Source organism: Callospermophilus lateralis, chromosome 1 (genome assembly GCF_048772815.1).
Source record: "Callospermophilus lateralis isolate mCalLat2 chromosome 1, mCalLat2.hap1, whole genome shotgun sequence".
Classification (NCBI taxonomy): domain Eukaryota; kingdom Metazoa; phylum Chordata; class Mammalia; order Rodentia; family Sciuridae; genus Callospermophilus; species Callospermophilus lateralis.
In genome coordinates, this window is record NC_135305.1 from 66,554,633 (window position 1) to 66,579,110 (window position 24,478).

Sequence of the window (24,478 nt, forward strand, 5' to 3'; positions counted from 1 at the left end):
CTGCTTGTCATTCCTAGTTGGAGTTTCACTAAGCACTCGTTGCTATAAGCATAGGTGCCCCTTATGCTATATCGTAAGGAGGAACAAGACAGGTTTCTGTCTTCTAGACAGCTAAATCAGCAGGTGACAATGACTATAGCAGATAAATTCAGTGCCTTGGGAAGCACTAGCAACACATATGTAAATAAGACCAAAGAACCTAAGAATCAGAGTAGGCTAGGGCAGGGCACATCAGATTTAAAATACACGGCTAGAGCCCTGCCTCCTTGATTTGGTCCTGGGCTTTCCCTTACTCATTACATGACTGGAGCTCTTTCATACAAGGTCTCCTCCTCTGTAAATTGTCAATATGAACCCATATATTGGGTTAAATTCAATGGGCTGATACATAGTAGGTACACAAACAGGTACCTATGCAACAACAATCATATGTAGTCTGTGATTTCTTCCTCATTTGGTTAAAAGAAGGAACTGAGGAGAAGGTACACAATGGGCTTCGCCAAGTACATTATTCAATAAAGTGAGCAGATATGCCAAATGCCTCAATGTCCAATCCATGCTTGCAATGTTATTCAAACCAGCAGCTCACAAAACTCCAGAAACTGAGTACAATTAGCAATGAAAGAAGATGTGATTCCACAATGCCTGGAAGAGGTGTATCAACTTTCTTGTGTGCAAATGTGCCCTAGTGACCATACCTCACTGAATACACCTCTGATCAAAACAGGTCAAAAAAAGCCTTAGAGTCTTCATGCAATGACCCCTAACATCTACCTCAGACACCTCTGTTACAAGATGTATCAGTGTGTAAAACACATCCCCACCAGCCTGCTCAAAACAGTTCCAACTACTCCACTTGAAAGAGTGCTTCACTTTACACTGCAATTATCACAGCTGGAGATGCTGATGCTATTTGCTGAATTCCTGGGATGAAAATGAAAATGAAAGAAATAGCTGTCATTGTATGTCTTTATGCATGTGTGGGAAGCAGTAAATCTAAGAAAAAAAAATAGTTTTTTACCTTTCCCCTTTATTCTGCAACAATTTTTGCAAGTTTCTTCCTTCTAAAAATTACACATTATCAAGCAAAGCTTTGGGGGAAAAAAGGAACTTTATAATTGTTCCAATTGCTACCTCAAAAATACTATCGCTTGTGCTTCAAATGAGTTACCATATAGCACCTTCAAGAAAGACTGTTGCAAATCCTAAAGCCAACAAAAGAAATGCTCCAAGGACAATTTTGAAACTGTTTGAAGAAAAATATAGAAAACTGACCACTGCAGCAGCAACAATCAGAGATGGAGAGGCAGAGTTGAGGCTAATTCTACATGGCCCAGCAGGCCTGGGGGTATAAACACAACGAAACTGCTGTGATCAGCAAACAAAGAATGAACTTGCCTGAAAACTGCAATTTCTGTAGTGTAATTACTCAGGGGCACTTAATCCAAGATGTAGAACGTTCTAACCCTTGAATGCCAAAATCACAGGCACCTCCACCACCTCCCAGAGTCATTCTATTACTAGCTGTAAAGTGGAAAGCACTTGCTCAGTAAAAAAAAAAAAAAAAAAAAAAAAAAAAAGTCAAGAAATGCCTTCTGCTCTACATAAGGTACTCTAAGATCAAAACAAAATGGGAATAGAAGGTACATGTGTAAAGTGATATCCACCAAATTTTAGGCGAGCCTGGAGGTGGAGCAAATTCCCTGATACCCTCAAGTGTTTTCTTTCCACCATTCCAAAAATTATCTGTTCCCAGGTGACCATATTAATTTTAATTACTAGAGAAAATATCTTATTTTCTACAATGTAAATTCAACTTTTACAAAATGAACCTATGGAAGAACTCTTACAGTGATTTAACTTTGTATTCTGGTTTCTATAACCAATAATCACACCTTTTCCTGGTTGATGTGAAGAGGAGATATGTCTCATAACATATTGAGAGTATAAATGATGTGAAAAGGAGACTGGGTAATTAAAACTCAAGCATTTGATGGTTTTGCCTGGAAGTTGTCTATGAGCATGCCTGTGGTGATTGTAGTAGGACCAGACTTGCATTTACAGAATGGCAGGGTACAGCCTGGGACTTGCATCAGAATCTCAATCATGGCACTTGGGAAGAGAGGCAATGTAATACTGATGCCTCTAAATCATTATTTAGAAATAGATAATATAAATTAGTATCTTGAAGCTATTCAATACCTTGAATAAGCAGACAATCTATTTCCAAATATTTTTCAATTTTAGGGCTGAAGATGGAGCTCAGTGGTAGAGCACTTACCTATGTGAGTAACAGGCCTTGGGTTCAATCCCCAGCACTTAAAAAGAAAATAATAATAGTAATAATAATAATAATAATAATAATAATAATAATAATAAATGATAATAATAATAATAATAATAGATGTCTCTTGTGTTTTTCAATTTTCAGACAAAAGATTTGAAGTTTTAACTCCAGATATACAAGGATCCTTCCCAATGCTTTTACCATGTAATAATATAAGCCTTATAGGTTTATAAGAATTTTATCAACATGGAATATCAGAAGATATTTAGGGAGGTTCCTTACTTTATGCCTCATATTTTTCATTCTTTGTTCCCTAATTCATTTATCCATTCCTCCTGCACACATTTACTGCTAAGGTTAGTACATAATAAGGCAAATTCCAGCTTTCAAAAATCTTATAGTTTCTCTGAAAGAAAAGATCAGGTAGAAAAGCATGTCTATGCATCTACAGACCAGAACTAACTCTGCAATGTAAGCACTTGCAGTCTCCTAAGCGCCTTTCCTGTCCAACTGCACCCAATGACCATCTTCCAGCAAAGATGTCCCTAAAGGTAAAGGGGGCAAAGTCACATGTTCTTGCTTCCTCATTTCCATAGCCAAGATTATTTCCTACAAACAGTTTAACATTTCTTCACTGCCTCTAGCTTTTTGAGTCTGTGTGTGTGTGTGTGTGTGTGTGTGTGTGTGTGTGTGTGTTTGGTGTTAACACCCAACTCTAGCGGAAGTAATCAGGCAAGATTTCAGGGTAGGAAGAAACTAAGCTAATTCACACGTGATTTGCAAAGGTGGAAAATAGGGCAATACTGCATGTAATATGCTCTGAAAAAAAGGATGGAGTTTTTTGTTTTTGTTAACTAGAAAAAATAAAATGTCATACATCTATAGGTGGTTTAGTCTAATTTAGGTAAATGAAGTCTGTGATCTGAATTGCAATAATTCTTGTAGTAATCAAGCCATTTAACCAAAACTCAGAAAAACAGCTGACTGATAACACAGTGGTTCCATAGTGGACACAGATTGATTCATTCACTCAAAAAAATGTTAACCGAATACCTACTGGATGGCAGATACTCTACCATTCAAGGCAATAGTTACAGAATACTTTCTACACATTAGACACTACACTAAACACTCTCCATTAAATGTTCACAATAACCCTCTGAGATGCACATAAAAAAGTAAAGTGTCCAGTAAATAGTAAAGCTGAGTCTCCAACTACACAGTCAGACTCCAGGGAATAGTGACACATTATAGCCCCAGATCTTGGAACAGTCTAGACAATGAATCGGAACAAATAAATATGTTGAGGGTGAATCATATTCTAGTAGAGATACACATACAAGTGTTCTGGACTCCAGTACAGGGGTCATTTATCATCAATATAAGTTATTTATTTACATCCTCTACCACCTCACTTCTTTAATCAAACTTAATAGTCTGTCACTCCATATTTTTTTTTCTAACAAGGGATCTTTTTTCCTTCTCCCTTGACATTTTTGAGATAATTACATCTGACTTAAAACAACCATTTTTAGAGCCTATTCTAAATGATATTGCTTAAAGGGATGAAAATTCAACTATGTCATTAGGCAGATTAGTCTGTCCAGGTGGGGGCCAGACAAACTAAAATGCTCTGCAGTTGTGGCTGTGATCAACAAAGGCCCAGAGAAGAAAAAAATCTAAATTTTTCTCTCAACATTTTGCTATTGGATACTGACTCAGAGTTTAGTAAATACCGAGTTTACTAAGACACCGAAAACACAGTGCAGGCCAAACAAAACATTTCTTAGGCTAAATTTAAACTATAGATCTCACTATAATTCCTATTTAAAGATAATAATGTTTAGTTTGCACCACTAAGGAGCTCACAAAATAGGCATAGTAATATAGCAATAAAAGGTAGGCAAAGAAAAATGATTATAATGTGTAAAAAAAAAGATGAAAAATTCCAAAAAAAAGGAATGAGATACCTAGCATCACAAAGGAATTAGCACTTTCAACTGAGAAACAAACAATAAGGACAGTGAAATAATATTTGCGTTGTCATTAAAGGCTATTTTACAGGTGTTACAGGGAAGGAAGGTGATATCAAGTACAAGAAAAAATTGGATAAAGCTGAACAGGTAGAGAATTATGAGTTGTATATGAGCAACAAAGAAGGGAGTGATTAGGTTCTATTGTGGATTATGAAGGGTTAGGGTGAAAGATGTGAAGGGCAAAGCAACCATATTGTGTAGAACTGAGAAATTTATAGCAGTACTTTATTCTGTAGGGTATTGCTCCATGTCATACCAATTCACTAGAGGTTAGTTATCCTTAAATAAGGTAAATTAATCAAAATAAAATTTGACGATAAAAAAATTGTAGTAAGTGTATATACTATTTTAATTTATGGATGGTTCTCAAAGCAGATTCACTAATACTAAGAACAAACCCCTATGTCTAGTCATAAAAAATGCTTAACCTAATTCAGCTTGTTTGATTACAAAACTATTTTTTATTAGAATATTCCTATAAGCATTGCTGGATGCAACAGGAAAGTCATTTAAGCCTTCATTCAATGGAGTAATGGGATACTAGTGATTGTGGAAACTTGACGACATTTTAAAAGAAGAGTGAACCAAAAAAGGAGGAGATGGGGTACAGAAAACAGCAGAAGGCTATGAAAAGAGGCTAGGGTGATAATTATGGCTTCCTATCACATAGCACTCTCTAAACACTGGACATCATTTGAAGTGCGGCTCGTACTATACGTTTCCTAAAGAGGACTAAACTGGGATAATAGCAGAAACCAATATCCAGTTGAAAGGCAAAGGTGGACAAGCCAGCATTCATCACCATGTCTCCAACACTCCCAATTTCCTCTCACTTTTCTACCGTCCCTGCCTTTTTTTAATCTAGCACAGGTACATTCGCCCCTCAACTTCAGTTTGAAAGAAAACAAGCTTTTGAAATTTGAATGATGCTACTAAATAACTTTTGTTCAATGGAGCTTCATCCCCTTCTCCTTAGTGTTCTCTGTCCCTTTTTAAAACATGTTACTAGCTAGACTAACAGAAATTATGTGGTTAATAGCATGGAGCTAGTGGGGGTATGTAATCTAGGATGAGATTTAGTGCCCAAATCCTACTTTCCTTTTTTCCTTTCCTAAAGGTTCTAAACACATAAGGGCCAAAAGTAAATAAATTTCAACTTCTTTTAATAACTGAGCAAGTACCTGATCTTCTCTCCCATTATCTTCCTTCAAAAAGACTTATCTAATATTATAGCTGGGCCTAGGGCCAGAAGACAAAAAGTTTTGGTTTCTCACAACCATCATCTCAATGGCTTGATCTTCAGAGCAGATTTCAAGCCTACTATCTAAACTTCCATGTTTGTGAGGGAGTGGCAGGTCTCCCTTCCCCATCTGCAGGTGGAACAGAGAACCCAGGGCAGGGTGAGAACTGCTGAGGCAAGTCCCACTGGTCTGTAGAGCCTGGGGACTGGAAGTACAAAGTTGAGCATAAAGATGGCCAGGGCCAGTACTAAAAACTTAGCCTTTCCATCATTTAGCCACTGGAGTAGAAGAACTGTTGCTCATGATGGCTATTTTAAATGCTATGATCCTGTCCCTTGGGGAACAAGGTCCTGTAAATGTCAAACTTCACCAATTGAACCTGCAGTTCTCCTCCTCTGCAGAGGAAAATAAAATGGTGGGAAAGGATGGAAACCAGGGAACAAAAGTTTCTTTTTTCCTGGAGCTAAGGCTAAAACATGATCTGAGAACAAAAATGTATTTTTCTCTAAAGTATATCATTTTAGGAAAGCTGGACAAACCTCCTATCCAAATTTCTTTCTCCACTAACATATCAGATTCCTGCACTACTAATTTATTCATTATGGGGTTTGATATTGTCTTTAACTGGGATCTCTTGAACCGACTGTCCCTGAAGGGACAAGAGACACAGTGTCCAGTGCGTGGATGAGAATTAGCTTTGCTTGATTGAGCCTACATGGTGGAGTAGATATTAGAAACAAAGAATGATGAGAACAAAAGGGGAAGGGGAAAAGGAAGGAGAAAAGCCTGAAGAAGAAATTGCATTAACTCCCTACTACCACCTGGTTGGATGCTGACATGTGAGTATCATGATTCTCACATTTACTACTAACTGTTGACTTCCTCCATCTGTTTAAAAGAAACTGTTGAGTGAAGATCTGGATGTTGGAAATGCCACCTTCCCTTGTTTTACAGCAAAAACATGGGATAGGAAAAGTGGGAGTTTATGCAAGAAAGACATGGAGATATACATACATAATTTTTAAGCATATGGGATATGTAGGGCACCACAACCAGTTAAACTAATCTACTTTATTCAGTTAAATTAATCTACTTTATTAATTTAACACAATATGGAGAAGAGCAGAAATGGGACTCAAAAGGACCGAATGGATTTCTGGGGTTGATCAATTTCCAAGAGTATTTTCTAAAAAGGGAACAAGATAACCAGATTTATGATTCCCTTTATACCATTATTTTCAGAATAATTCAAAATAGAAATTATGGCACGAGGAAGAGGAGAAATTTTTAAAATCGCAACTTTTCACTTTGTCACTTTAATTATTTCCTGTAGGAGAGAAACTCTTTTAAGATGATGTAGGCTTGGAACTTCTTAGCAATGTGTGGATATGCTTGATGACCTGACAAGGTCGCTTGAAATCTTATGGTTCAATAATGCAGCCCCTCTCTGTAAAAAGAGAAGTCTAAGCCATGCTACGGTAGCTGGGGAAGCACATGACAACTTAACAATAGACCAGTGAGCAGGCAAGAGAAGTAATTTATTTTCCCTTGTATTCTCTTTACATGATACTACACAGGGAGTCAAATACATGTCTATGCATGCATCAGGCAAAAGAATAGAAATTAATTTGTTTCACCCATGGAAATTTCAGTGACTGCATGCTAAGCCGCTGTGCTTATCTTTGGCACGCTCATCCTCAGAGACTGAATAGAATTTCTGCTGTTCTGCTTTTTATATGAAGAAGTCTATTGTTTGCTTAAAAATGGGAAAGCTCGTTTTATTAAGTATTCTCGTTACTGTGATTGCTTTCTTCAGACTATTAGCTGTGCTGCCGACTTTCAAATCCTTTCTTCATAGTTTGCACTGCTGACTTACTGGAGCATCTCTGAATGGGATTTTCTCAGCCGTTTTCACCTTCTGTCCGTATCACATTTCACTCTTCTGCACACTTAAGTCTGTAGTACAGCAGGTGGAGAAGCAATTTAAGGACAGAACAAAGTTAAACATATGCCTCCTTCTTAAAAAAAAAAAAAAAAAAGTATGGATATGTATTTCTACCCAATTTTAACTTGGGGAAACCCTTCTGTTTCCGCCCCCCCTCTTCATTTTTATTTATGCTCTGCTCCATGACCCTAGTCACATTCAGAAACAAGAGGACAGATTGACTTTGTCTTCAGAATTCACAATTTCTCTTTACAAATTGAAATCCTTGGTAAGTGTTGCAAAATCACATAGTATTCTTGGACATTCAGGTTTGTGCTGGGGCTAGAAATCCAATGGAGAGACTTCCCACAGAGACCCCACTTAGCTCTTACTCACCACAGGTACTCTTGCTGTGAGTTGGCTCTAAAAGGCTGTATATCTCTGACTCCTGCTACAGACAAGAATGTACTCTTTCCTGGAAGGTGATTGACAAGAAGGAGATGTCCATGGTTTTACAAAAGATAGATAAAGGGGAACTTTGAAGATCTGGGCAAAATGAGGTCTGTGGTCAAGACAGGATTAAGGGGCACTGAAGCTCCCGTGAGGCTGCTCATGAATGGGGAAAGGAGATTCCTGCTAAGGAGAATATCAAAGGAAGTGTGTAAACTGGAAATGACTGGAGGGGGTGGAAAAGACAGGTAACAGTAACCTGAGATGGGAAGACCATAAAGAATTCATCTGGTATGGGCACTTTCCATTTACAAAGGGGGTTGAGATTTTTGAAATATATCTAGAAGTTCAAAGCAAGCATTTCTCAAATTCAGCATTGGTGACTCTGTGGGTCAGGCGTTCATTTATTCTGAGGGTATGTCTTGTGCTTTGTGGGATGTTCAGCTGAATGCCACTGTTATACTCCTGCCCACCAGTCATTCTTAACTTTGGCTATATAATAGGATATCAAAATTTGTCTCAAGACTCATTTCCTTTAAGGCTCATTTTTGACTGGTCTGTGTTTATGTTTATCAGACATTAGTATGATTTCTAAGTTCCTGAGATGATTCTAATGAGTCTAATGATCTTTTTAGGAAACAATTACTAAAAACCTACTATGTGCCCAGCACTGCTTTTGAAGAGAGAACAAAGATGTCATTATCCCTGTTGTAGGCTTAGGATTTGATGAGAAAGGCACACAATGGATACTCTTCAAATGTACTGCCATGAATTCCCTTAAAGTTAAATGCACATCACACCATCAGCACAGAGAAAGAGTTCATGGATTAATGACACACTGTTCTTTTGAAATCTGAGAACCTCAGATTTTAGAGCTACATGTTCATAATCTAAGAGTAGATAAAAAATAACAGAGTAAGAAAGATACTAATCAAAAAGTGAAAAATTGATAAATTGGAAACTGGACATAAAATTAATAATTTATTGGGTATTAAAATTAATAATATGAGTTTATTGGACAACACTACCAAGCAAGTGAAAAGTCAAGCCAGAGAGTGGGAACAGAGAGTTGCAACACATATTTGAAAAGGCTTTTTTTCCAGAATATATAAAAAATTCTGCCAAATTTTAAAAGTCAGAAAATCAATGTAGGTGAGATTTGAAAAGGCACTTTATAAAAAACACTTCCAACTATGTAATTAACTTATGAAAGAGTACTCAACATTAAGTATAAGGAAAGCATGATTACCAACCCCACCCCCCAGTGGTATGGTAGATACCACATTTCCATCAGAATGTCTAAAATGACTAACATTAAGAATATGAAGCAACTGGAACTTAAAAATCTTACAACTCTATTATGTGTGTGTGTGTGTGTGTGTGTGTGTGTGTTTGTGTGTGTGTGTGTATATGCACACAAATAGAAACATATGTGTGTAAACTAGTAGATGCATAAAAAATGATCATTGCAGCATGTAGCAGATGTCAGTATATCACCCATATCTCCTTACCAATCACATTCCTACATTCTCATGCATGCTAATAGTCTTTAAACAAAAGTATGTGTGATTCTCTGCTTGGAAGGTTTGTTTGGCCATAGGAGCTCTACCTATAACTAGAAAATGCCAGAAGTCCCCTGAAGTTAACACTCCTGGAGCAGCCATCAACCAATGACAAATAAGGGTTGTCTCATCCATGCTGGTGAGTAAGTTCGGGTATTATAAGAAAGGCACACGATGGATACTCTTCTAATGTACTGTCATTACATTACCCCAACTCCCATTCTGCACTGCCTCCCAGTGGGCCACAGTAAACCAGAGATCTACCTGCCCTCACTTATCAATGCATGCTTTATCGGATTTGGATTCCTTCTGACATATGTCTTCATTTTTGACTTTTCTTACCTCCCAAACCAATAGCTCAAGCTCAAATTTAGTCTAGAGGCTTGCTTCTGGGATAATCCAACTAAAGACAGAACATTATTTGTACAAGCTAATAGAAAATTTTTGAAAGAAGTGTCCTCCAACAGAACAATAAAAAAATAAATTTGGCACATCTTAATTAAATGCTATGCATCATTAAAAATTAACCAACTAGAGCTTCTCATCACTACATGAATAAATCTCACAACACTTCATTTTGAACAAAGGATGTTAAATACAAAACAAGATCTACTTTATGGTTACATTAGTATAAACTTCGACATCAGGCAAGAGTAGTACATGATTGGTATGGGAGTAATTATATCCTTTCCATAAAGACATTGTGTTTGTGAAGCAATAGCCCTGACAACTCAGAATGTGACTTTATTGGGGATAGATTCTTCACAGAAATAACCAAATTAAAGAGTTCATTCATGTGGGCCCTAATTCAATATCACTAGTGTCCTTATAAAATGGGGAAAATTGGACACACAGACAGGTAGCTCACCTCCTAAAGGTGGAAAATTGTAGTGATGCATCTGTCAGCCAAGGGACACAAAAGATTGCTGATAACCACCTTCTGAAGGTGGTTATTCCATGTTTATCTTCTGATAAACATGGAACAGATTCCCACACACACTCTCAGAGGACCCAACCCTGCCAACACCGTGATTTGATACAGAACTGTGTGACAACAAATCTCCGTCATTTTAAGTCACCCAGTTTATGGTACTTTGTTATGACAGCCCTAATGTACTAATCACTGGTAGTGTATTAGCCCCAGGTTAACTCTTCAGGGGAATGGAAGAGAACTCTTTTCAAAAGTCATAGCACCTTAAAAAAAACACAATGTACTTTTTTGTATCTCTTCTCAAAAACTCACCTTATCTGTGCATATTAGGTTCTTTTCAAGCACCTAAGGCTTCTAAATGATGTTCTGTCCCAAATGCTGTACTTGGTCAATAACTGAGAAATGCTTCAGCCATTTTGTTTCTAATCAGTATGGAAATTACTGCCAGCCAGGAATTCACTCTTATTTCCTATTTTCTTGCTGCATAATGTTTGTAAAACAAAGGATTTTGGTTTCATCCCCTCTTGACCTCTAATGTGGTCTTTCAAGGGAGATGCCATCTTCTGTCTTTTCACCTACATGTTTATTACATTTCTTCAGATTAGTTCACACTTTTGTGAGGCCTCAGTTGTCCAACTGGAGCCATGTTGCTGCTAGTAGATTTTGCAATCTTCATTAGTACTTACAAATGTGACCCCTGGCAGTGGAGGCAATAGTCCCATTTACTGAAGGCCTCTTATGAGCCACATTATTGTCTTACCTTAATTGGACTTTGTCTGAGAAAAAAAAAATATAAAGAACCAATTTAAGTTTGTCCTGCCATTGACCTATGATATTTCTAAGAAATAGTTTTGACTCATCTCTACCAAATGGGTCCTAGGAGGGCTGGTCCTCTTGGTATTAAACCTTTCAAATAAATTCATTCAATGCTGAGATTGGAACTAATTGGATAATGAGCTACACTGAGAAGTCTTTCCCTTGACCCAAGGCCAAAACAGGTACCTTCTGAAAATGAGGTCCTCATTTTGAGGCATTAGAGTGATAAGGGACTTGGAATCTGATTTTGGAGAATTTGTAAATTCTTTTTTTTTTAAAAAAAAAAAAAACCTACCATTTTCTGGATGTTCTTTCTTTCCCCCTTTTAGTTTGGGCTCTTTCATGCCACTGTAATATCAATGAAAGGTGAAGTGATTTGTTTTTCCATTCTGAACAATGCTTGTTCTCTTGGTGAGACCCAAGTTGAGAAACAGCAAACTCCCCAGAGTTTTCTCACACACAAAAAAAGCTGTATGACTGATTGCTGGAGAATCATGGTTCCAGCTCACTGACCTTAGCCATTTTCCTAGTGAGTCATTTAACAGGGAGGCAACTCTAAATGCATCAGGAAGGCAATGGGATCAGCACAGCAGGGCCTCTGCTCTGCCACTTGAAGTCACTCCAGAGACACCCAAGAGTTTGCCAAGAGCACCCAAAGCCAGTGTGTGTGTGTGATCACTGTTCAAGAACAGAACTATTCTCACTTGTAGAGTATTTCACAGATGTGGTTCACCTTTTCCATTCTAGTGTAGATACTTGCAACCCTGTATTCCAAACTAAGAATCAGAGCACTTCTTTTGGCAATGAATTTTGCTTAGAATTTGTAATGGGTTCATTTGAAGTATTTTAATGTTTTATATATATATATAATTTATTTATTTATTTTTGCATTGCAATTCTTTTTTTGTGATTACTTCTTCCACTTTATTTTTTAAAATTTATTTTTGCATTATAATTCTTAATATACCATTATACCATAATTTATCATATCTCTGATTATATATGTTGACACCAAATTCACATCTTCATACATGTATTTTATATAATGATGAGAGTCTCCTTTCACCATCCATGCTATTCCCTTTCTCTCTCTCTTTCCCTCTCACCCCTATTCCCTATCTAGAGGTAATCTTCCTCCCTTGCTCTCTGTCTCAACCCCATTTTGAGTCACCCCCCTTATATCAGAGAAGACATTCAGCATTTGTTTTTTGGGGGATTGGCTAACTTCACTTAGCATTATCTTCTCTAATGCTATCCATTTCCCTGAAAATGCCATGATCTTGTTCTTTTTTATTGCTGAGTAATATTTCATTGTGTATAAATGCCACATTTTTTTATCCATTCATCTACGGAAGGGCATCTAGATTGACTCCACAGTTTAGCTATTGTGAATTGTGCTGCTATAAACATTGATGTGGCTGTGTCCTAAAGGATTTAGACACTGGACCACATTTTGTTACATATTTTACAATTCAACCAAATAAATTTCATGACGGGTAAACATTTATTAAACAATAACATTCCACCCAAAGTACTATTTATTTATTCATCACAAAATGATATTGTATCACAAATGCTTCTCAAGCATTGTTATAATTTTCAAACAATTTTTATATTTGCAGCAGTATTATTTTCATGATTTATGTACTTTATAAACTGTTCTGCCTGACCTTACTCAATGATTCTATTTAACCTTATTTTGTAAAATAAGACATGGACATGATTTTTACATTTTAGAGAAAGAAAAGTCTTTTGCTTCACCTTTCCCCAAACCATGTCCATTGCCCACCAGGTGCCTTTTGACTTTTGAACTATCCTCTGTGTTCTCTTTCTGTTGGTTCAATGCTGAAATTCCAGTGTGATCCTTTTCCTATTATATTTTCTAATTTGTTCCAAGAATTTTGTTCAAAGTTCAAGAGTTTGCTCATATTAATCTTTCAATCCTTACATGAAATTTCTGTTTTTGCTATGTCATTTCCAAAAGCTTATTCTTATTCTCTGTACCTCTTTGAGATGATCCTGCACCTATCTCAGAGACATAATCTCCTTATTCTTCTCTCTGGAAATATTAATGTTTTAAAGGCTTTGTCTTTCCTGCCTGCATCCTCTCTATTTTCTCCAAGTTTGTTCTCTGTTTTGCTTTGGATATTTTTTCCCAGTCTCTCTTTCAGATTAGAAGTCTCTAAAGTGCCTGGTTATATTTGTACGTTTAAGTTTTCCTTTTAATTATTTAATTTTTGAGTAGATAAAATATCTGAATGCTTTAAGATTCAGAAAGTATGAGAGGACATTCACTAAAGTTTCTCTCCTATCTTTGCTTCACTACCCTGTTACTTATAAATATCTTTTTCTTACAAGGAAGCCTGTCTGCTCCCCACATCTCTTGCCTGTAGGTAACCACTAATCTTAGGCATGCTTCCAGAATTTCTTTATACATAGAAAAGAAGAATATATTGTTTTCCCTATTTATTTAATACATAACAAACTGAACACCTGTGTTTTTTGTTTTGTTTTGTTTTTGTTACACATAGCAATGTGACTTTTAGGTTTTTTTTTTTTTTTTTTTTTTAATCGTGTCCATACTTCACAACACAGAACACTTCCTTATTTCTTTTCATACCTAGGTAATGTTCTGCTGTATTTATTATTAATGAAATCTGTTGATAAATAACTGGGCCATTTGCAACATTTTTTTCTATTGCAAACAGTACTTCAGTAAACAATATTATAAAACATCATTCACACATAGGCAAATCTATGAAATACATATCACAAATTAAAATTATGGAGTCAAAAACTAAAGCATCTGTCATTTTGAAAATCTCATCAATATCCTCAGGTAGAGGTGAACAAATTTATACACCCAAGAGCAGGGTAAGAGTTCCTGCTTCACTATAGTTTAATTAATAGAACACATGTTGTAAATGCAAAAATAGTTCTACTGCATATTAGTTTCCTATAGCTGCTGTGACAAATTGCTACAAACTTGGTGGTTTAAAGAAACATACACTTATTATTTAACATTTCTGGAGGTTAGAAGTCCAGAATAGTTGTTACTGGGCTGAAAAGCAAAGTTCCCACAGGGCTGCATTCCTTCCTGAGGCCCAAGTGCAGAATCCCATTTTTCTGTCTTTCCATTTCTATCAGCTGCCCAATATACAAAGACCCTTCTATATTCAAAGCCAGCAAGGTCAATCTAGCCCTCCTCCTATTCATCACTCTGACACTGGCACTTCTGCCAATTTCTTTCATATTTAAGGATCCTGATTCATTAAATTGGGTTTATTCAGATAAAACAAAATAATCTACCTACTGTGAGTCAGCTGATTTGCAACCTTAATTCCATCTGCAATCTTAATTCTTTATTGTTGGCTAGCATAACATTCTCAGGCTCTGGAAGATAAGAACATGAGTATCTTTGAAAGACTATTATCTTGCCTCTGACAGTTTGCATTTTCTGTATTTTGACTACTGTTAAGCATATTCTCATGTTTAAGAACCACTTGATTATCCTTTTTATGAAATATGTTTTCATATCCTTTGATAATTTTTCTATTGTGTTATCAGAATCCATTATATATTAGAAACTTACCCATTTTCTTCAATATGAGTTGTAATTTGTGCTCTCTGTTATGTTTGTTGTTAATTGGGATTTTTTAAACTTATATGGTTATGTTTTGTAATGTTTCTGCACTTTCAGTAGTAGTTAAAAAGAATTTCTCCCACTCTGATGTTAATTTGCCTGTTTTATTTCTAGAAGTTTATAATGGTTTTATTTTTCACATATAAAACTGTGATCCTTTCAGAACTAATTTGGGTATAAGGTAGAAGATATCAATTCAATTTTTTCCCAATTCACCAAACAGTTGCCTAATATCGTGTATTCAATTTCTTTACTTGTTTGAGATGCCACTTTTATCATATACAAAATTCTAGCACGTACTGGGTCAACTTATAAATATCTTGTTCTTACTCTGTCGGTTTCTCCATGTATTCATGAAGGAGTATCACCTTGGCAAACCTGTCCTAACTATGTGTGTCTAAATACCACAGAAACTGTGGCACAATTCCTCTTCTAAGTCCCAGGAAAGAGTAAAGACAAGCAGTGTGAAATAGTAAGCACACAGTGGATCAGAGTAGGTGGCATAAAAATAAGTGGTCACAGACTCACAGACTTGACCTCAGCCAAATGGAAAGCTTCAGGCACATCATGAAGACAATTACACACTAATAACCACAACCTAGCATCCATAGTTGGGAAGTCAGCAGGCTAACTCAGAAATTGACATATTAAATGAAACTTCCCTTCTGAGTCAATGTCTTTCTCTAGAGTTCTATTACTTGAGTGTAACATTTCTGACACTTAATACATGCAAACTAAGATGTACTAAGAATAAATTGTACTAGAGAAACTTAAACAAAAAAGTGATCAGGGCCAGATGTGCTGCACACACATGTAATCCCAGCAACCTGAGAGGCGGAGGCAGGAGGGTTAAATGTTTGAGGCTGGCCTCAGCAACTTAGCAAGGACCTGTCTCAAAATAAAAAATAAAAAGCAGGTTGGGGATGTGGCTCAGTGGTTAAGTGCCCCTGGGTTCAAATCCCAGTACAAAAAAAAGAAGGTTATCAAGGTGGCAACAGATGTCAGCGAGAGAGACAAGACAAACTGCAACAGAAGAGAAGTGTTCAGAGACCTGCTGCTCTGAAGGACTTGCAGGGAAAGATAGGAAAGGGACAGCATTGAGAGTGGACCAATTTACAGATTTCTGCTGACCCTTCCCACTAAGGAACAAACTTTAACCTAGATATTTACCTAGATCCTACATACTGTTGGTAACTTTAAGATATCTAGGTGTTTATGTAGAAGGGAATATGCTATATATAGATACAAACAAATATACTCCAAAACAGTAAATATAAGATTTTACTGTTTTGGACAAATATACTCTAAAACAGTAAAATATTAGGGTTGAAGAATTCCTAGTGTGTGTCAATTTTTTTCTCCGTGATTCATCTGAACTTTTTTAAAGAATTATATCATACATCTATAATGAGACATTTTTTCCTAAATTATTCTGAAATTCTATTACTTTTATAATCTCATGCAAATATTTAAGATGTGAAATATTTTTTTGTGTGTGTGTGTGGCGGGGAGGTGTACTGAGGATTGAATCCAGGACACTCCACCATTGAGTATGCCATAGGTCCTTTTTTATTTTTATTTTAAAACAAGGTCTTGGCTAAGTGGCTGAGCCTGGCCTCAAACTTGTGGTCCTCCTGCCTCAGTCTTCCCAGTCACTGGGATTGTAGGCATGCTCCACCATACGCCACAAGGATTAGAAACATTTGGATAGCTATACATAAATATGTAATGAGACATGAAATTCTATCCTATTCCCATTGAGAATTATTTCAAGAAAAGAATATTTGCACACCACACAGAGGATGACGACCTGTTTGCCAGTTCCTCTGTTATACAATAAGCTCCTCTGAAGGCAGCACTGTATTGTACTCATTTTTATCACTGGCATTTGGCACCCACTAGACACTCAGTAATGTTAAGTGAATTTATGAATGCATAAATACTCTAGTAGCTTTTGATGTGTAATTTTCAATGTTAACTGATGAATAATGTCAGCTTTGGAGTCTCTGTTCTGTTACTGCAACTTTGCTAAGTGTGTGACATAAAGCAATTGACTGATCACATTTAAGACACCTAAACAAGTGTTCCTTTTTTCTCTTTCATTCTACCTATCACAGCTCCATTCAACCCAAATAAAGGTGCAGATAGCATCGTCAAGTTTGACACTTTTGGAGATGGAATGGGACGATACAACGTGTTCAATTTCCAGTTTGTGGGTGGAAAGTATTCCTACTTGAAGGTTGGTCATTGGGCAGAAACCTTATCATTAGATGTTGACTCTATCCACTGGTCCCGGAACTCAATCCCCACTTCCCAGTGCAGCGACCCCTGTGCCCCCAATGAAATGAAGAACATGCAACCAGGGGATGTCTGCTGCTGGATTTGCATCCCATGTGAGCCTTACGAATACCTGATTGATGAGTTTACCTGTATGGACTGTGGGCCTGGGCAGTGGCCCACTGCAGACTTATCTGGATGCTTTGATCTTCCTGAGGACTACATCAGATGGGAAGATGCCTGGGCCATCGGCCCAGTCTCCATTGCCTGCCTAGGGTTTATGTGTACGTGCATGGTTGTAACTGTGTTTATCAAGCACAACAACACACCCTTGGTCAAAGCATCAGGCCGGGAACTCTGCTACATCTTGCTGTTTGGGGTTAGCCTGTCATATTGCATGACATTCTTCTTCATTGCCAAACCATCACCTGTCATTTGTGCTTTGCGCCGGCTGGGGCTGGGGACTTCCTTTGCTGTCTGTTATTCCGCCCTGCTGACCAAGACAAACTGCATCGCCCGTATCTTCGATGGGGTCAAGAATGGCGCTCAGAGGCCCAAATTCATCAGCCCCAGTTCACAGGTTTTCATCTGCCTGGGTCTGATACTGGTGCAAATTATAGTAGTGTCTGTGTGGCTCATCCTGGAGGCTCCAGGCACCAGGAGGTATACTCTTCCAGAGAAGCGGGAAACAGTCATCTTAAAATGCAATGTCAGAGATTCCAGCATGCTGATCTCTCTTACCTATGATGTGATCCTGGTGATTCTATGCACTGTGTATGCCTTCAAAACAAGGAAGTGCCCGGAAAACTTCAACGAAGCCAAGTTCATAGGTTTTACCATGTACACCACCTGCATCATCTGGTTGGCCTTCCTCCCTATATTTTATGTGACATCGAGTGACTATAGAGTAAGTTACTGATTGCTTTTTTCTTTTCTTTGTTTTAACTAGTTTCTTCATTCCTTTGTTGTTTTACCTTGTCAATGTTGCAGAGTGTAGAAGTGAAAATAGAACGTTTTTATTTCATCTCAGGAGTAAATTGAATAAATGCAAATGCCAAGATGAACCTTGAGATTATATGTAAAACTTAATCAAGTATGTTTTTAAAGAATTTCATTAGAATGTGTCTTGTTCAGAGCACTGTGCTAGGCACAGTGGAGAAAATAAATGTAAATGCTATCATTCAAGCAATTTATAATTTAGTAGTAAAGGAAATGTAATACATACACACAAATTTTTTAAATTAAGTTTTAAAAGCAATTTATAAGAAAATAAGACATAATCACTAAGAACCTAATGAGAATCCTTCAATTAGAAGAGAACTTAGCTACAAATTAAAAACACACTTGTGACATTAATACAGAACCAGTTTAAAGATTGAAACATTTTATTATGCTTTATTACTTCTCTAAAACAGATTAATATGTAATGTTAATTTGCTATGCCTTTTCTAAAACTTTAGTTTCACATACAAATATGTGTGTATATATAGAGACCAAGAATCCATGAAATACTCAAATATTTTACTGTGCATGTACAAGTTACCTATGTAAGTCATACAGTTTAAATTTCTGGACTCCCATATAATTACCACCTCTTCTAAAAGTAAATTCATCATTCCATCATAATTTCCCAACCTGTTTAAACCATTCATTAGTTATTTTTAACATTAAAAATTCTGACTTTAGTATCTTACATTGGGTATGTATAAGAATTTTTTCTCCTTGGGCAACTGTTTTTTTTTCACTATATTTTTTAAGTCCTCAGAGATTAAAATTTTCCAGAAGCATACTAGTTTCCTAGTTATACCATGAGTTCACAAAATGAAATGCCCCATAGGTATAATAACCCCCAAATCTTCTGTTTTCCAGCAATTCTTACATTGACAAAACCTAGAAAATTGCATCCCAAAAGGAAGACAAAGCAGATACAAAATTTCAGATAGGAAGGAAAAAAATTCAAAATATTATGGTGGCTAGAGTTAATAACATCCTTAGTAAATCACTAAGAGACTGAGATTTTAGGTGTTCTCAACACACACAAACACACACACACACACACACACAATGGTAAGTATGTGAGATATTGCATATCAATTAACATGATTTAACCCTTCTTCAGTATATGCATACTTGAACACATCATATTGTATGTGATAAACATACACAATTTTTGTCAATTAAAATATTTTTTAAAAAAGAAAATGACAAAGGAATAAAAATCTATTCAAAGCATTGGATCAAGAAGTTGGCAAAACTTAACATATATAGTTTATTTAAATTATTCACAACTATGTGAATCAAACCTGTGGAGTGCACTAATATATAAATGATAAAAATTGAGACCCTACGTTCAGCATTGGAGTAATGGCCAAGCATTTTAAGACTAACCATAAAAAATTTGAAAATCTTTAAGAGGTAACATTTGTACTGGATCAGCAAAATCAAAGGAAAGAATATATGAAACACAGGAGAATTTGAATTTTCAGAGTTTGAGGATTAAAAGACTACTGTTAATGTATTTTAATGCCCTATCCCATCTTTGGTCTTTACACACTCATTCATGCCTATAGAGCTTAAGGAATATACATTTCATATATGCTGAAGAGACCAAGCATGAAATAATTTGGGATTAACATAGAATAGTTTATAATTAAAAACTGGTGATACAAACTCAATATCTCTGGATTTCAAAAAACAAATCATTAAGAGCTTAGTCTCTCCAGGGATACTTCTTGAAGATGTAGGATTTTACCCCATACCTTGGTGGACAGGTACAGTTAAGGAAGGCTGAGACATGACAGGAATAAATCAAACCAGAAGGCAGTTATATTTGTCCTACTCATTGGAAAATGAGTTACGGGGAGGGTGGGTCTTGTGAAAACTGAATGGAAATTGTCAATTTGGCCAGATTATACCAGCAGGGAATTTCATTTAGATAACGATTAAGGGCTTTGAATCTTGAGTTCTTAAAAATTTTTCTTGCTTTCTTTTGGTTGGTTGATACTTAGACAAAAAGAGACATGACGAAAGGTAAGAGAGCAAGTATTCACAATTCCTTCCTTCCTGATCAACTTACTCTGTTGGGTGCTTTGCATACATGAGCTCACTTATCCTCATTAACACCCTGGAAAGCAAATTTTATTATCCATCAGAGAAATGAGTAAACAAACTCAGAGGATAATTAACTTCCCAGGTGGCACAGTTAAGAAATAATAGGACGAGTTTTTTCTGATCCAAATCCATGCCCTTGATATTGTACCACAAACTTATCTATCTTAAACGTGAAGGACAGATTTGAAGAAGAATCTAGAACTATTGCAGGCATCCAAGACAGAGCAAGTAAGAATTCAGTAAAAAGGCAAAAATTCAAAGTCTCTTTGAAAAATTTCCCAGGTCATCTCCTGCTATATTACAATCAAAACTTTTCAGGTTGAGAATCAAACACTGAGTCATTGGGAATCCAGTACATACTTTAAATTGCATAAATAAAACCTAGGCTATGTTTATGTGGGAAAATGACCCATAAAGGAATCACTAAGAGTAATTACTGAGTATTTTGTTCATTGACACTTTCCAAAAGTATTTGTACTCTTATAGACCTTGGAGATACAGCTCTTCACGTAGATAAGTCCCTCCTTTTTTGGTAATTTACTGTCTAGTGGGAAATAGAAATGAAAAGTAAATAATGAATGAATGAAAATGCAGGCCAACTCATGCAGTGGTAAGCAATGGGATTTTAAAAAATTTTGTCTTGAAAAAGGAGTTACCACAGTGTGTCTCAAACATTAATGTGAATACAAATCACGTGGAGGATATTGTAAAAATAAAGATTCTAATATAGTAAGAAGGAAAGGTTTCCACAATTCTGGACTTCTAACAAGCTCTGGGAATGCAGTCCTGCTAGACAAAGAGCCATACTTTCAGTATTGGGTTTGGGCAGGTAAAGCACTTTACCTATAGTAGGCGGAGACCTTGGAAGTCACTCTAGAATTGTAACAAGGTTCAAGTAACTTATAGTAAAATTCCAATTTACTCACTTGAGTATTTTGAAGACTTTTTTTTTTTCCTTTTTTGGTGCAGGGGATTGAACTCAGGGCCTTGTGCATGCAAGGCAAGCATTCTACCAACGGAGCTATATCCCCAGCCCTATTTTAACGATTTTTAAAAGTGTATCAAATCTCAAATTCTTTCCAAAAAAAAAAAAAAATTAAAATGTCTGTCACCCATACTTTGCTTGTGCCCATTTCATAGTACTTCTTTAGTGGAATATTTGAACACTTGTAAACCTTGGTGATGGAGCTATCAGCATAGAAAAGTCCCTCCTCTTTTGTTACTTACAGTCTGGTGGGGAGTAGGGAAGGATAGAAATGGAAGTTAATAATAAATGAGTGAAAATGGAGGCTAACTCATGCCACAACTGGAATTCTATGTGCTAAGCAGAAGAAACAGCAAGTACAAACACACTATTGCAAAATGTCTTAGAAAAGAAAGGCACTCACAGCCACAGTTTTATGAGCAACTGGAAGAATGATTTGATATGAAAGATAGGCACGGGAGCTAGATCATGTAGGACTTCACAGGCCATAGAAAAAGATTTAAATTTTACTTTATATGGAAAAGGAAAACATTTAAAATTTTTCAAGCCAAGGTTAACTCTGAGATTACATTTTAGGGAAAAAAAAACATCAAGGAAAAGATGTTTATATGACAGAAAGGAAAAGAAAAAGGAAAAGAAAAGGCAGGAATAGGGAGACTGGTTAGGCTGCTTTGGTAGGAAAGAGCCTTTAGCAGCTAGGGCATGATGTTAACAAGGGAATGACTGAAAGTGGAGCTAGAACCCCTTAAAAACTGTGAAATGGTTTTCAGTTTTTGGATTTGGTTTTGGTTTGGGGTACTGGGGATTGAACACAAGGGTGCTTTCCCCCGAGCTACATCCCTACATCCCCAGCTCTTTTCTTTTTCTTGTTCTTTTTTCTTTTCTTTTCTTTCTTTCTTTCTTTCTTTCTTTCTTTTTTTTTTTTTTTTGAGACATGGTCTTGCTAAGTTGCCAAAGCTGACCTCAAACTTGTGATCCTCCTGCCTTACCTTCCTGAGTCACTGGAATTACAGGTGTGCACCACTATACCCTACTATGAACAGTTCTTTTTCTATGTGCAATCCCATAGGGTTAGACTGCCACATAGTTACAGGAAGGCTGGAAGAAGACTTACGATTTCTGATTCATAGACAAAGATTTTTTTAAAACCACAACAATAGTGATAGTGTCAGTATTTGTGTGGATCCCCTTAGTCCCAAATTCCACAAAGCAATGTAAAGTGAACTAGGGGACACCTGCATACTCAGTAATCAAGGTAAGGTCAGAATTACTTTATTTTTCTTTTTGCATTAGGATTGAATATGTCATGGTGTGGCACTGTTACTGATCCAATTCTTATTTAAAGTATTCATATTGTGTTCATCATGGATTTTACCATTAATTTTTTAAAACTACATTAAAATAATGTGGAGTTTTTTTTGAGTTTTTGTGTCCCAGTAAATTTGCATCTTAAACAAGTGCCTCACATGCCTTCCCATTGTCCCAGCCCTGCCTTCCCTATGACAGGTCTAGTAGGGGAATGATCGGGGTGTCTATACCAAATGCAGAATAAAAACTTGAATTCCTCCCATCTCAAGTTTGCCAGTCGACTTGGACTTGTGTACATGGAATTCAACCATCCTTCCTAATGGAGAAACCTTAGTCCTAACCTTTAAGCATCTTTCTCCTAAAGCAGCTAAAATCAGGGTGGATAGTGAGGGTGGAGTAGGGAATGGTGAGGGAAGAGGACAGCTCCAAGACAGTAAGCAAGACACATTTGGTTTTCAGTTTTCAGCACTGAACAGCTACTTGTGGCTCCTCTAACCAAGATTCAAATGTTTTTGTGGAACCAAAAGCCTAAACTGGATGATAAGATCATTATTACTGTCACTATTCATTTCAACTTCAGCATACATTGACTCAGAAGCCAGGATCTATAGCTTTCTGCCTAGGACTCATAGCTTGTGATCTTCAACTAAACTGACCTTGGTCCACACAGCAATAACTGAATGTTTAAAGATATCCACTTTAATACAGGGCATTTGCTATTTTATCATAATAATAGCTCTTAGAGTCTTGCCTGTTTTTAACATAAAGATTAAGGAAGTTTTTCAGAGCACCAGTTGATAGCAAGAATTTATCTAGATTTCTTTGCATCTGTTTCTCATTCTTCAATACAGCATCTTTGCCACTGCTATAAACCCAATCCAGATATGTAAGTGCCCCAATACTAATTGCTATCTCACCTATGATTTCCCCCCAGAGTTTTCTTGCCTTTGGAAAGTCTCACCATAAGAACTGAAGCTCCTTTTCTATAACCAGGTTGCACTGAAAAAGCTCTGAGACCTTCAACTATATCTTGGAATGAATCTAAGCTTGCCCTGTGAAGTTACAGTAGAGGATACGCCCTGAGAGGCTCAGTGTGCCCATTCTTCCTCAATATGTTTTATGTTTCCTGTCCTCTCAGCTTCCCCAGGAAACCAGCCAAAGTGCAAACAATTTACTGGGTTTCTGTCTTCTCTGAAGATACCTCTTTCCAGGCTCAGCATAGGTGCATACCTCTGCAACTTTAATATGAAAGGGAGTGAAACTTTGTGCCCACTCAGAAGAAATTTTCTGAATTCTACTGAGGAAGAATTCACTCCATACTTCCTCCCAGAGGGAATTGGTGACAGGGTGCTGTTCCAACAGCTATCTTTGAACTTATATCTTATTACTCTGCCTTTAACCCCATCCTCAAATCTTCATTAGTAGACAGAAAAATGGAACATTATTTATCCCTGGCTGACCATACAGTTGTGTCAACATGTTTGCTACTGATTCTCATGGACTTCCCTAAAATCGTATTGATCAGCCCTTGAACCCCTCATACTTTCTTTTTTTTTTTTTTCTGTTCTCTTCCCATCTCAAATTTATTTATGTATTGTTTGAGACACTGTGAATCCTCCTAAACAGACAGTGTTCAAAATAGTAATCCAATTGTTTCAGTACTGTTCAGAGGCAATCACTTATTGACTTCTGACACTCCTCTTATCAAAGATTGCTAACTTCCCTGTCTTATTATCTATGCGGCGACTTTTCTGCTTCATTAATCTGCATACTTTCTTTTTTACAAAGCCATCTATTGGCATTCCATGCTTATTGCAAAAATTATCAAAGGCTGCCTAGGATTTTACTCTACTTATAAGGTGACAAGTTAACATGAAAATTTTTATATAACAATAACCAGTGTCAGC

General features: G+C 36.7%; 1 protein-coding gene across 1 annotated transcript in view; it reads left to right on the top strand.

Annotated features, from left to right (window-relative positions):
* The window catches only part of Grm3 (glutamate metabotropic receptor 3), an 86,686-nt gene that overhangs the window by 44,646 nt on the left and 17,562 nt on the right, over nucleotides 1-24,478 (top strand). The window contains exon 3 of the mRNA XM_076862580.2: nucleotides 17,008-18,074. Within this exon, the coding sequence (XP_076718695.1) occupies nucleotides 17,008-18,074 (1,067 nt within the window). The remainder of the gene's footprint in view (nucleotides 1-17,007; nucleotides 18,075-24,478) is intronic.